Genomic DNA, 15,245 nt, shown 5'->3' with positions numbered 1-15,245 from the left:
GTGGAATATAAGACAGAGCTGACTCACCATATGTGCTTTTAACTCAGATACCCTTCTTGCAGAAGTCAATGCAATCCGTAAAACTGTTTTCCATGTTAAGAACCTCAATTCAGTCAGGATAACTAGTTCAAATGGAACAAATGTTTGCTTTTCCAACACAAAATTAAGATCCCAAGGGTGGCCACTGGTTTTCCTTGAGGCTTCTTATGCAAAACCTTTCAAAAACATTTCAACAGAACACTGCTTTGAAAGAGGAGGAGAGATTTGGGAACACAGGTTGATAGCAACCTTAACTTCAATCACAATGTGTCCATAGTGGTAAGGAAGGCCTTCTATGCTGCACATTTCATAAGTAAGGGCATCGCATCCAGAGCCAAGGATGCTATAACTCCCCTATATTCCTCCCCCATCAGACCACTAATAGTGTACAATGCTCCCTTCTGTATGTGCCTCACCAGATACCTGCAGCAGCTAGACAGACCTCAGAGGTTTCTCACCAAGAAAATTCAGGGCCTTCAACACATGACCTACATGAACAGACTGAAGGCCTTGTCACTGTACTCTGTATCATACAGGCTGCTGAGAGGCAACTTGTGTCTTTTCTACAGAGTGGTCTCAGACCCTGCTCTAATAGAAATGCTGCACATTCGCAAGTCAAATGGGACAAGATTCACTCGCTCCAGGGATCTTAACCTAGCCTGTAACATTAACAGGACATGCTGGAGAGAGAGATGCATCTCCCAGAGATTACCACACCTCTGCAACAAACTCCCAATTCACATAAAACAGTGCTCCTCAGTGACCCTATTTAAGCACAACTTAGACAACTGGATGGGAGACCATAAATTTACACCAGGGTGTCACCTATGCCCCTTTTCGGTAAGGGCAGCTGGTGCGGATCATAGACTCAAATACAATGCCAATGCAAATACAGACTATACAACCTGGTCAATAAGGGAACAGGGTTATAATATGGCTAGGCTTATACAGATCCTAGGGCCAATAGCCTAGTAACCTCCTATGAACCTTTGATAAAGGAATTAAAAAGGCCATAAGATAGCAACTCTCATAAAAATAGTAAAACCACAGAACAACTAGGCCTGAATGGTTGCTGGTTATGTTTATGGCACCAAACAGAAAACCTTTTCCATTTGGTAATACATGACATTCTAGTAGCAGGCTTTCTTGCCTCCATTAGTACCTGCTCCAAATCCTCAGCAAGCAAGTGCTTAAAAGGAATTAAGACCCTATCATCCTTGCAGTCAACTGAAGTTGATTGATACTAGGGTGCATCAAACACACCTGCTCTTGAGTGAGTAGATCCAGTTTGTGAGGAAGTTTGTGGTAATTGCTCCTAGCCATTTTCAGAAGGGAAAACCATGGTTACCTGGGCTAGAATGGAGTCAACGTAATGATCTTGTGGGGGGGGTTCCTTCTGAATCTTCACAAGTACCCTGGATATTAGTGGAAAGCATGCAGAAACATTTCCGTTCAAGGAAATGAAAATGCATCTGTCTTCCAGGCCTTCTTCATGGAGTCCTGGAACAGAATCATGTCAGTTGAATGTGCAGAGATGGACCAAATCTTGGAAGGCCCTCCCCGAAATCTAGTTTCAATTTGTGAGGGTCTGTCCTGGTCCAGCTCAGCTCGTCTGCCACATAGTTTTGCTCTGGTGAAACGTAAGATGCCTGCAGAGTGAGACTATGTTGCGATGCTATATCTCAAGTTAACACGGCTAGTCTCCAGAGGGGGTACAACTTGGTTCCCTCTTACCTGTTGATTTACCATATGTCTGTGGTATTGTCTGTAACAACTTGAAGAGGTCCTGGTGACCAAAGATGATTTAGAGTTGAGTGCCTTGATCAGCTGCAGCATCTCCTTGACATCTGTGTGTCTGCATCTGTCCTTGGCATCCTACATACCCTGCATATTTATCCCTCCTGAAGCTACTCTTTAAGCAAAGTCCTAGGTTGTCTGTGACTGACCGTTTTCAAACAAGGAGGGAGAAGGAAAATAAGAAGTTATGTACCTACCATAACGTTCCATGTTAGTTGTCTTCTTCTCGCCTTCTTTCTTGCTGGATGGGTTCAGAGCCGATCCTCGGCCCGACTGCCAATACTAAAGCTCGAGAGCTAATTCCACTGGCTCGAGGCTCCCCTATATCCCACAATGCTAGGCGGTAACTACTCAGATCTCGTTTGATAGCTATACCAAGCAACTCTAGTCTCCATAAAATGGAGTAGGAAAACCCACCTCAAAACAATCTGCGTAAAAGGTATCGCAGACCTCAGAAAGGATAAAAGAGGTGGAAGAACGTGGGAGTGACGACATCCAGAGGTAGAACACCAACTGAACTCCGATGGCACTGCCCAGGCTTGGGGAAGGAGGTGGGGCAAGAAAGAAGGCGAGAAGAAGACAACTAACATGGAACGTTATGGTAGGTACATAACTTCTTAATGTTAAGTTGTCAATCTCGCCTTCATTCTTGCTGGATGGCACCGCGTCCCTAGCACGTTATCCCGGGTGGCCTATCGGAACAGACTCTTGAGAACAGTGGAACCAAAATTGGCACGGCTTCTGGAAACCATGTCCAATTTGTAATGTGAAATGAATGTATGAGGAGAAGCCCAGGTGGCTGCTGCACAAATAGAATCTATTGGCAGCTTATCCTGAAAAGCTACGGATGTAGCTAATGCCCTAGTTGAATGAGCTCTAGGTCTTGAGGGTAGTTTTTGATGTCTGATCTCATAGATGAAGGTAATAGTAGAGGTGAGCCATCTAGAGAGGGATACTTTAGTAACTGGAAGGCCCAATTTCCCTTCCGCATATGACAGAAACAATTGATTAGATTTCCTGAATTGTTTAGTCCTGTCTAAGTAATATCTAAGTTGGCGATGAACATCCAAAAAATGTAGCTTTTGTTTCGACCTGTTTGAATAGTTAGGGAAAAAGACGGGGAGATCAATAATTTGGTTTAGGTTTGTTTGAGAGGAAACTTTAGGCAAAAAGGATGGATTAGTACGGAGGGATACCCTATCTTTGTGAAAAACTAGGTAAGGAGGACGACTGCACAGAGCATGGAGTTCAGATACCCTTCTCGCTGAAGTTATAGCTACCAGAAAAAGTGTCTTCCAAGAAAGCAACTTCAGAGAACATGAAGCCGGTTCAAGGGGAAGGATTAAGGATGCCAGAACCAAGTTCAAATCCCATTGAGGCGGGGGGTCTTTGAACGGAGGTTTGAGAAGAAATACACCCCTTAAAAAGGCTTTACAGAGTTTGTGAGCCATGATGCTAGACTCTGAAACACCAACATGAAAATTTGATATGGCAGCCAATTGAACTCTAATGGTAGATGCAGATGATCCTAAATGAAAGAGTTCTGCTAGAAAGTCTAGAATAGACTGGATAGGTGCAGTAAAGGGATCTATGTTTTTTGATGTTGCCCAAAAAGAGAAGCGTTTCCATTTGCTACTATAAATCTTCCGGGTAGAAGATTTATGAGAGGCTATCAAGATGTCTCGGACCGAGCAAGATATTGAGGGAAGCCTGGCTAAGGTTGGAATCGGAGAAACCACGCTGTGAGGTTTAGAGAAGGCAGAGATTGGTGCAGCTGACCCGATTGGTGGGTTATCAGATCTGGAACTGGGTCCAGATGCCAAGGCTGCTCCAAAAGGTAACGATGAAGAAAGGGAAACCATATCTGTCGAGGCCAGTAAGGGGCAATGAGGATCATTGTCACTCTCAAGGCGATGGCTTTCTGAATTAATTGAGATATCAGTGGAAAGGGGGGAAAAGCATGTAGAAGTCCCCGGGGCCAATCGTGGACTAGAGCATCTCTGGTGGGATGGCTTGGTAACGGGAAGAGAGTGAAGAAGTCGTGACACTTGCTGTTTTGGGGAGTAGCAAAAAGATCGCAGCAAGGCTGGCCCCATCTTAGGAATACTTCTTCTAGAACTGATTTCTTTAGAGACCACTCGTGGGGCATGAGAACAGCCCTGCTCAATTTGTCTGCAATAACGCTGGATTTCCCGGGAATGTGTGTTGCTATCAGAAAACGCTGAGAAGAGATCGCCCATTGCCAAAGTCTGAGTGCCTCTCGACATAAAGGGTATGATCTGGTTCCGCCTTGTTTGTTGATGTACCACACTACGGACATGTTGTCTGTTTGAATTGCAATAGTCCCAGTGGGAAGAGAGTCGTGAAGGGCTTGCAACGCTAAAAGCACTGCTCTCATCTCTAAGACGTTTATGTGCAAGTGGCACTCGAAAGGTTGCCACGTGCCTTGGACTGCCCTGCCCTGATAATGCCCCCCCACCCGATCAGGGAGGCGACTGTTGTCAACGTGGCGACTGGGGGGGGGAGAGTGAAGGGTCTTCCTCGGAGAATTTGAGGTGATGTGATCCACCAAGACAGTTGATTCTTGCATGATTGAGTTATCAATATGGTATGGGACATCGGGAGCTGTTGAAAGGACCACTGAGTAAACAGCATCCATTGGAGGATCCTCATGTGAAAGCGAGCTAAGGGGAGAAGGGGAATAGCTGCTGCCATGAGTCCTAGTACCTTCAACACCAGTCTGGCTTTGACTTTGACGCATTGTAAGAGAAGGGACACTTGGTTCCAAATGTCTGACACCCTCTGCTCTGTGAGTCTGGCTGAAAGATTCAATGTATCTAAGGTGGCGCCTATAAAGACAATAGACTGACAAGGCGACAAGGCAGATTTTTCGAAATTTATCGAAATGCCTAGAGCTTGGCAAGATTGGATGGTGAAGTCCCTGGATAGGAGAAGCTGATGTCTGGTGGTGGCAGTAAGGAGCCAGTCGTCCAGATACAGAAACACCTGGAATCCTTGACGTCTCAAGTGAGCCGTGACCACTGCCATGCATTTGGTGAACACACGGGGGGCTGTAGTGAGACCAAAGGGCAGGGCCCTGAATTGGTAGTGACTGGCTCCCAGCCTGAAGCGGAGATATCTCCTGGAGCGTCTGTTCATCTTGATGTGGTAGTACGCGTCCAGAAGATCTATCGAGCACATCCAATTGTCCTGACCCAAGAAGGGTAGAATGGACTGTAGCGTGACCATCCGGAATTTTGTTTTTTTGACAAACGTGTTTAAGTAGCTGAGATCCAGTATGGGTCTCCAGTCCCCTGTTTTTTTGGTACCAAAAAGAATTTGGAGTAGATTCCGGATCCTTGCTGGTCTGCCGGGACTGATTGGATAGCTCTTTTTGATAGCAGCTTTGAAATTTCTAATGCTGCTTGTTCCCTTAGACCGGGTGGAACATCTGGAAGGGATCTTTTTGATTGGGTTGGGATGTGAGTGAAGGGAATTTTGTAATCCTCGGATATGATCGTCTGTACCCATTTGTCTTGAGTAAGGGAAAGCCAGGCTTTTGGGTACAGTGATAACCTTCCCCCGACTGCCTCCGAAGGTGGACAGCCGGGCAGCCCCTCAGGGGTGCTGAAAGGGTTTGTCAGAGAACATTTCTCTGCTACCCTGGTTTTGCGGACCTCCTCTGCCTCTAGGGCGGCGTCTGTTATTATTCCCCCCTCTGCCTCTAGAGGGGAATCGGCCTTGTGCGTCAGCTGAGACTCCCTGGGATTGTTTGCGGAACCACATCTTTCCTCCCCTTTGACCTTTGGGATAGGGTCTAGAAGGGGTAGAAAAACGGACTCCTACAGCAAAGAGAGTCTTACCTTCTACCTCGCACCTGGTCAATGTATCCTTCACCTGTGTACCAAACAAGGATGATCCATCAAAGGGGGAATTGGTGAAGGATGCCTTGAAAGGGTCCGCAAAGTTGCATAGCCGCATCCAGGCGTGACGTCGTAAGGCAACGCCTGCGGCTCTACTCACCCCATCTGCTGCATATGAGACCAGCCACATGGAGGAGTTAACGATGGAATTTAGGTTGCCATCTGGGAGTTCACTGTGTCTTTGAACCCCTCAGCTGTAGGATCCTTCATCAGTTCACCCATATCCTTGAGTAAATCTCTTTGGAGATGAGTGAAGTGGCATAAATAGTTTAGCGACCGCATTGAAAAGGTCGCTGATGAGAACATCCGCTTGCCGTACCTGTCCATGGTCCTAGATTCCTTATTAGGAGGATGGACAGGAACCAAAGGATCAGCTAACTCCTTCTTTGTGGCCGCAGCCACCACCATGGCATCAACAGGGACACCTTTGGATAAAAACTCTTTGTCTCTGGGGGCAGTAATAAATTTGGATGGTCTCCTCGGGGTGGGTTCCACTGAGTCAGGAGCCGTCCAAGTCTTCCTTGCCACCACTTCCATAAGGGAGTCAAAGGGAGGGGACACCCAGGAGGTAGAAGGGCGAGAACCAAACGCCTCAAGATACACTGACTCATCCTCCGAAGGGTTAAGGGCTGGCCAGTTCCCCCTCTGTTTCAGGATCTCAAGGATGTCAGCAAAAGAGACATCCTCAGAGGGGATCGAGGGAACCTTCGATTCCTATAAGTCAGTGTCAGAGGTGATAGACTCAGGGGAGTCAATGTGCTTCCTCTTGCACTGCCTCTTCCTTGGGGGATCTCCTGCCGGGTCAGGAGAGGCCTCGGAAGAGGAGGAAATTCCCAATGGGGAAACTTGAGGAGTTGGCTCTCTGCGGTCTAAGACAAGGGGGTGAGTAGAAATCACCGCAGGCACTGTAGATGGGGGGGCTGAAGGAGCCGACTGTGGGGCAGAACCTGGTTCTAGCACGCTCCGCATGACCTCGAAGGCACCCCTGTCAGGCAAGGCCAGAGGCCCCCGCTCCGAAGAGACAAGGACTTCCCCTGGCACCGACAGGGATGGCTCCGAAGCCGATGTCGGAACCTAACTCACCAACGCCAAAGCCCCGAGAGGGAGAGCGGGGTCGGACAAGGGTCCGATGCCACTCGCCCCCTCGAAGCCGACGAGGGAAGCTCAGCGCCGAGATCCCTCCAAGGAGGAGATCAGAGCAGACGACGGAGCCGAAAGGGAAGGTATTGGATCCGACGCACCGACAGCCATGGCTCTGACAAGCCCTGGCTCCGAACTCAAAGGAGTCGGAGGAGGAATATACTGGGGAACGGAAATAGCCACTGACTGGTGAGTCGGGCTATGCAGCATTTGGGCCAGTGCCTCGGACTTGAGAAGTCTACTCACTACCCTTTGCAAATCATGGTCTGATAACCTGGAAGACCGTGAGGAATGAGTTTTATGGCTCCGTTCAGAAAGGAGAGGGGATCCTGGCGCTGAATGCACGGAGCCGATAGAAGGGGATCTGGACCTCTTCCTAGACTGTGGCTCTGATAAAGGTATCGGAGCCGACAGAGTTTTATCAGCCTCGGCTCCAGCCGGAGCCGAGGTAACCGTATGAGGCTTGGAAACATCGGCTCCAGCCGGAGCCGATGTTGAAGCCGACTTAGTGTTTCCAGCAGTCGACTCTGGAACCGGAGCCGACTGTTTGGAAGCTTTGGAAGGCTTCCCCGACATAGACTCAGTCGGGGGGCCTTCAGGCTTTAATAAGCCCCACAAGATCAGCTTGTTCTTGCGTTCCTGCAGGACTCGAGGGCTGAAACCATGGCACACAGCACATGAGTCCTGCAGGTGCACAGGTCCCAGGCAATACACACAAGAAGTGTGACCGTCTGTCAGAGACATTTTCTGACAGCACGAGTCACACTTCTTGAAGCCTGAGACCTTGTCTTTAGACATTGTAAAAAGGAGTGCCTGACACACAGAAACACACTACAAACACACCCTTTACAGAAAAAATTATAAAATATTAAATTAAAGGCTAAAACAAGCCACAAAGACACACACACAAGCCCTTAACTGAAAAAGAGGATAACTAATTTAGTCACTAATGGACTGGGGAAAGTGTAGGGGCCGAAGGCCTACAAGATAAGGGAAGAAAGGGAAAAAAGACTGGACAAAATGGGGTCGATTGATCTAAATACTTAAATTAAACTAAAAGGTTATGTATGACAACAAAAAAGGGTTTTCAGAAGTACCTAATAAGGTAAAAGTTTAACTTACCTGCCTGAGCCGGTAGAAAAAGCACCTCGTCAGCTATAGCGGCAAACGAGATCTGAGTAGTTACCGCCTAGCATTGTGGGATATAGGGGAGCCTCAAGCCGGTGGAATTAGCTCTCGAGCTTTAGTATTGGCCGAGTCGGAGCCGAGGATCGGCTCCGAACCCATCCAGCAAGAATGAAGGCGAGATTGACAACTTAACATCCAGGATTTAAGGATATCTGCTGTCTCCACCAAATGATTTCTCCTCTGACAAACCCCAGCAATGGAATTAGAAAAAACAGAGAGTTGGTGCTTGGAGCAAGAGACTTCAGATATCACTGTACCTTTCTGATATGGAGTCATGTCACAGGTATCATAACAATCATAAAACACGAGACCCAAAATCCTGTGATATTCTCTCGCAGTGACCAAAGTTTGAGTGGAGAACCTTAGAAATAAATCTAGATGTATTTTTTTTTTTCCCTGTGGAAGAAAATCTCTTTGAACTACAATGTCTAGTTGACATCCCAGGAACACTATCCTGTGTGAAGCAGTCAACAAAGACTTATGAATGTTCTCTAGGAATTTCAGCTTGTGTAAGAGATCTCTCACCCAAAAACGAGATTCCTGACAGTTTGAAAATAAGCAAAGATAAGCAAGTCATTTAAATAAGGAAAAATATGAATACCCTGTAGCCTACAATGAGCTATACAACTGGAGCTAGACACTTTGCGAACACACTGGGTACAGTGGATAGTCCAAATGGTAGGGCTGAGAAGTGATAATGTGATTCGGACACACAAAATCTTAAGTCTGAAGTGTAGATGAATTGAAATGTGATGACAAGCATCATTTAAGTCTAGTGTTAACAGGAAACTTGAATGAGGAAGAAGGGGTAAAAAAGCTGCAAAGTGACATCATTTTGAATTTTGGTATTATCACAAATAGTTTGAGGAAAGAAAGATCCAGAACTGGTTTCCAAGTATTTTCTGTCTTTGGCAATAGGAACACCCTTAAATAAACATCCTTCAAGGAACTGGTTCTATCATTGCTAGGGATAACCATGTGATGAAGAACTGGTGGAAACAAGAGAGTCTGATATGGAGGATGAGGAATGACCCCACAGAATGGATGACTTTCCACCCACTGTCATCTGTTACCTCGATAAATGATTTTCAGAACTCATTTGTCTGAAACTATCTTGTTACCAAAGAAAAAAATGAGATTCAGACTTTCTGGATGAAAAAAAAGGGACCAGGGTGGGAGTAAGTCTATAAGGTCTCTAACAGTCATTCAGACTTGTTGGACTGTCCTTGGTTTTTGGGAAGTTTAAGGCTTTCTTTTTGGAAAATCTTTGCTATTTCTTCCTGAAGGTCTGTTTACATGTATTTTGTTCAGACTGTTTATTCTGCTTTTTACCAAAACTAGATGAGATGTTAGAAATTCTCTTAGAAAATTTGGAAAAGGAACGTTGAAAATCTTAAGAGATTCTCCGGATCAGCTTTCCCCTTCACCACACTTTCATCACCTCTGTAGCAGAGGGGTCAAACAATAAAGCTCTCCGCAAAGGTGAACTTAAAATCTCATTTTTAACATCTGTGAGGTTGTGAGAATATAGCCATGCAAATCTCATCAAAACAGTACCTGTGGCCATAGCCCTGGAAGTAGTATTGACAGAGTCACACACACTGTAAACAATGAGTAGTGACCTGCGCAACAGAAGAAACTAAATTATTTAACCCATTTTTATTTCCTCACAAGAAACAACTGCATATAAATCATTCCCCATACTTTCACATTTAGTCAGAACCAACTTTAACATAAGAGCCTGACAATTCAAACTTCTGAAAATCAAAGTTGCAGAAGCATACACATTTTCCAATACTTATCAGTAATTCCCGCATTCTTATCAGAAAGGAAGGTATATTAATTAAGTGCTTAGAAGCAGTTCTATATAGTGCTACAGCTGCTGGGTCAGGTTTGTGAATAGTGCATAACACATTAAAAGCAGAAAAAAATTAATACATCCTACCTGCCTTTTCAGGGGCAGCTACCAAACTATCAGGAAAATTTGCATGCAGTGACACAGACATTCTCTAAAGCAGACAGAGCAGAAGGAATGGGTGTATGTTCTGAAAAAAAATTCTTCTGTAGCAACTCATAGTATTTCTTGAGGGACTGAGAAACCTCAGTGTTCTTCCACTGAAGACACTGGCAAATTCTAACAATAGTCTCAGAAAAACAGAAACTCCCACAGGGAGACTCCGAACGTAAGCACTCAAGTCTAAATAAGAAATCTGAGGGAAAAAAATGCATCCGTCCCTTCATCTAAGTGTTCAGACTAAGAATCTTGAATCTCTTCACAGAAAGATAATCCCCTCTTTCTTTTACCAGAACCTACATTACAAGAAGGATCAATAGCCTGAGTTAAACTTCATGCCAGACCCAATAAACTACTCCTGTCCAAGAAAATTTAATACATGCTTACTTTTCTGTTTAATTTTTACAGGAAAAATGGGGCCATCCATGTTACTAATGGTAGCATCAGTTTCCCTAGGGATGGGTACATCATTCTGACGCCAAGTGGGAAGACTTCCCTGTTCCCTCACCCAGGACTGACAAGAGTGACTCTACCTTGCCACTGAGGGGACCTCAACAATGGCAGAAGACGTGGGTAATCCTTGGTCCACAGTGGCTGTAGGTGCTACACCAGAGGGATATGGAATACTGGTCTGACACTAAATGACCACAGCAGAGTCAACCACATCTGGCAGACACAAACTGCTAGCCTGCTTGGTGCAAAGGTTGTTTGCTTAATTTTTTCTTTTTTGGTTAGAAGGATCGACCATTGGACTGGTAGTTTGTTCTACTGTCAAGCCAAAAGTAGAGCCTCTTTCAAAGGGAAGACAAGTAACAAATGCCTTCAAAAAGTAAAAGTCTTTAAAAGTCACTTTTTGAAGAAACAACACAGTAAAAAATCACTTTAAAACAATTTGCCAGGCTCACAAAAGTAAAATAAACAAAATTTCTCCACAGAAATAAAATGGTTTTCAGTTACTTTACACAACATTTCAACTGACTGGAAAAAAGAGCACTCTTGTTTAAACATATGATATAGTCTTGTGGCAGTCCATTAAAACACAACTCCTAGCTTAAAATAACTTTCCAGAACAGAAAAGTCATAAAACAGCAAGAAAAGGGAACTTATCTGCCCAGCAAAGTAACAGCAAAAGCAGACAGTCCCTGAAAGCCTGGGAGGAGCATACTCTTTCTGGCAGTAAAACTCTGAAGGGCATAGGGTTACCACTTGTCCCACTTTACGAGGGTCAGTCCCTCTTTGGGCATTTGTGTTCTGCAAATACATTGTAAAAATGGCAAATGTCCTGAGATTTTAGGACAAAAAAATTTCCTATATTTTACGTTACAATTGCATAAAACAAACAGTTATTCTGTATCTGAAACACCTAAATGTTATAAGAAACAGAATAAGCAACTAAAATGCTACAAGAATAACCGTTTATTTAGGTAAAAAAGTGAAGTTCTGTCCTTCGTACTGGCCGTAGGTATGTTTCAGACTGCAAAATGTGACATTTGTACCAAAAATTTCCCACTTTGGGCATTTGAAAAGGTGGCAACCCTAGAAGGGCATGGTGCCCAAACTCATCTTTTAGTGAGCTCAACTTGAGCTGCCTGACAGTTTGGGTGCATGGAAGGTGCCCTTAGGTTTTGGAATCTGGCCGGATGGTATTTTACATATATATATATATATATATATATATATATATTTATTTATATGGGTCTATATCAGCATATCGAATGCTGAAAATGCCAAATGCAATTTAATCGAACTGAGACGTTCGAAATCTCAAAAGAGCAAACTCATGGAACATCAATTTCTTTCCCAGGGAAAGAAATCGGGTGTTCCGTGAAAAAAAAAAAAAAAAAAAAAGAATTTTCAATACTTTAAACACTGACAGAAGTGGGGGGCTTCACCACCCACACCTCCCTACTTAAATATACCAACTCCGAGACTGCACCACAGTGGAGGAAATAGCAAACTTCGATGACGGCCCACCGATTTCTTTCCCTGGGAAAGAAATCGATGTTCCGTCAGTTGTATCTTCTGAGATTTCGAACGTTTCAGTTCGATTAAATTAAATTTGGAGTTTTCAACATTCGAAATGCTGATAGGAACCCATATATATATATATATATATATATATATATATATATATATATATATCTATATATATCTAAGGGTACTGAAGCAATGATCAATATGATGAACATCAGATGAAGGATGACCACTATCAGAAGTACTAGAAGAGGAGGAAGGAAGGTTTGCTATCCTTGCAAAGTCTCATCCACATAACTCTGTCCCCTTCAGACTCTGATACAGCCATGGAGACAGGGAGACAGAGTTTTCTGGTTAGCACACACAAACCTAGACTTGTGCCTTTCTCACAAGACAGATCAAGGGGTACAGGAATCTAAACATTTAATCAACAAAACGTGATGCCAGATGAAAGTAGATGCCAGCAAAATATTCCGTACACAACACAGACACTGGGAATCAACTTCTAACCAGACTGATTTAATGTATACTACATACCATGCAAACTCCTGCAACTAAGAATTCGCATTTAAAGGTAAATACCTCATACACTACACTTCATCACAGTTCACAGATAAATACTAGGCAAATAAGTCTGCAGAATATTAAACACCTAACCAATTATCAGAAAGTGATCAATAGTGAGAATCTGAACTTTGTGTCTGAAAAGTAAAATCCTTAACCATTATGCTAACCCCCAATCCCTAACCAAAACTGCAAACAGTGACCATTACATCCAGAAAACTTCCCCATGTTAGAAGTAGCAAGCTTGACCATCTTTTTTCAGTGATATGATGATTTCAGAATCTTCAGGGTAACACAGGAAAGATTTATTGGTTGATTTCTGACATTCAGTTCAAACATACAAATTCTGTATCAACAGAGTGCCCGTTTCATTTATCAACACAGCTACTTTAACAAGAGAAGGACACACTGAACTTACACTGGTGGTGATACTTCTTCAATCTAACCATACAGAAAGAATGAAAAAACAAATGTAGTACTACTAATGGTATCCTTCCTTCCTCCTCTATTTCTGAAGTAAGACTGAAGAGTTTCTCTTCTCATAAATGAACATGGGCACACCTGGAAGTAGTTTAAAACAGCTTTACATTCCAGTAAGGTGATGTATGACTGGAGATAATAAATATTTTGCATTTTCTGCTCTGATCACCACATCCAAGAAGAAATCACAGCCATCATTTGATTCTACTGGGCATGACTTTCACAAGAACAATGAACAAGCATTATTAATATGTCATTCTTGTCATTCATCCGCCCACTCCCAGCCATGCATCTCATTCATCCTTCATCACCAGGGTAAGGTGCGACTGGGAGGGTCCATCATTTGCACAGCCATCAGGGATGGTTCACAGCTTACCTATCCCCATGTCCACAAAGCAAAGTGCCAGGTAGGAGAAGTGCAATGGGCTGACTGCAAATGCCATCCCCTCACATCTGCAGGGGGGGGGGTTCTTCAACAGTCTTGGCCTCCTCCTGAAGCAAAGGAGGTGGGTTGTCTGGTCTGTACCAGGGAAACCATACTCACCCCCGGGAGAGGTGTGCGGGCCATGTCCTTTCTCTCCTACCCATCCCTGTCAGGCTCTACCACTGCCATTGCTACTAATCAAACCCTGATCGCCTGGGTTGCAGCCAATCCCACTGCACCACAGAGCCATCTTACCTAAATTATGCTTCTGGCAGGGTATGCTATTGGCTATCCACCCCATTAAAATACAGGGCATTGTCAGCTGGTGAATAAAGAAAAACACTGTAAACAGGCTGCTGAATGAGAATGCTTGAATAGTATCAGCTGTCAGAATGACAGTCTTTCGATTTACTTATTTATTTACTTATTGACATCTGATTACTGGGAAAGCCTGACTGGGTTTGGTGCCCATTTTCAGCAGCGGCGTGGGAAGAGCAACTCCAAAGTATTAAAAAAATTAACAACAATTTTACAATCTTCAAAAATAAGAATAAAGAATACAAAGAAACATCTACCTTTTAAACAATTATATCAAATTAGAAACATAGGAAACATAGGATAGTACTAGGCTAACTGCCCCTGTGGGCTATTTTAAGCCTAGCCAATTACCCCACGTGAGAATCAAACATTGCACCTTGTGTTTCCAAGGTAAACACCTCTGATTAAGAATGGATACAACCAATATGACAATAATTTAATATTTAGAGAAATTCTCAGTTCATTACATAACTATATTCATAGCATAGTTCAAATCAGCTTTTGAATGCAACTACCATAATCAGATTAAAATGTAACCCCTTACTCATTTATTGTGCAATGTTGACTAAACTGTAACCCCTTATGTATTCATTTTGTAATGTATTCATTGTGTAATGTTAAGTAATAATGGTCAAACTTACTTCTGTTCTAAAGACAATGAAGGGCTTTCCTGGACAACATTCTTCTTTAATCTTGTCAGCTGCATCTGATGCAGAAACCACATCGATCTGTTCCAACTGCCAAAAGAGAAAGTCATGATGACTGCTACAGTTTAAAATAATTAAAAAGAGTTCACTTAACTATTTCAAATGGCTGTGCGTTCACTTAAGTGATCTTTAAAGGGGAACAAAATGAATTTGAGGCTTAGCCATCCAGTTTTGCAGGCTTCCTTGTGAAGAAGGCATTTGACTTCTGAAAACACTAGTGAAAGGGCCAGTGATTACTGGCTTGGGTATTTGTTGGAACAGGACTGAAGAGGATGGGCTTGCCTAGCCAAAGTAATGACGGATGGACCAGGATCAAGCAATGTCACAATCTCTCATCAATCGGGGTGTGTATGTGGTACTCCAAACTGTTTATGGGGTAGCCTTCAAAAGTGAGTATATGTCCACAGTGCATATGCATAGGAAGATGAAGTGACCCTCATGGGGTTATGGAACATATAACCCTGCCCCTAAGGGGAAGCGGTTAGGGATAGAGAAATGTCCTCATAGCTGGGAAACTGGTGAGAGGACAAGCAAATATCATGGCTGTATAAATGCTGGCTCCTATGGAAAGCTCTCATCCCTATGGTTCTTTGAGACCCCGAACCCCCCAATCGAGAGAGAGAACCAAATATGGTCATGTTCAGTAGCGGAAGGCGTAATGGTCATCAGGTACTAGG

At 43.8% G+C, this 15,245-nt stretch overlaps 1 protein-coding gene across 1 annotated transcript in view; it reads right to left on the bottom strand.

Moving 5' to 3' along the window:
• LARS1 (leucyl-tRNA synthetase 1) overlaps nucleotides 1-15,245 on the bottom strand; it is a 1,303,086-nt gene that overhangs the window by 69,098 nt on the left and 1,218,743 nt on the right. Inside the window, exon 30 of the mRNA XM_044064023.1 lies at nucleotides 14,503-14,598. Coding sequence (XP_043919958.1) covers nucleotides 14,503-14,598 — 96 coding nt within the window. The remainder of the gene's footprint in view (nucleotides 1-14,502; nucleotides 14,599-15,245) is intronic.

The sequence above is a fragment of the Protopterus annectens genome, chromosome 2.part2 (assembly GCF_019279795.1).
Source record: "Protopterus annectens isolate FY-2018-M chromosome 2.part2, PAN1.0, whole genome shotgun sequence".
In the NCBI taxonomy this organism is placed as follows: Eukaryota; Metazoa; Chordata; order Ceratodontiformes; family Protopteridae; genus Protopterus; species Protopterus annectens.
The sequence above is the reverse complement of the archived record's forward strand: the minus strand, read 5'-3'. Positions and strand labels throughout refer to the sequence as shown.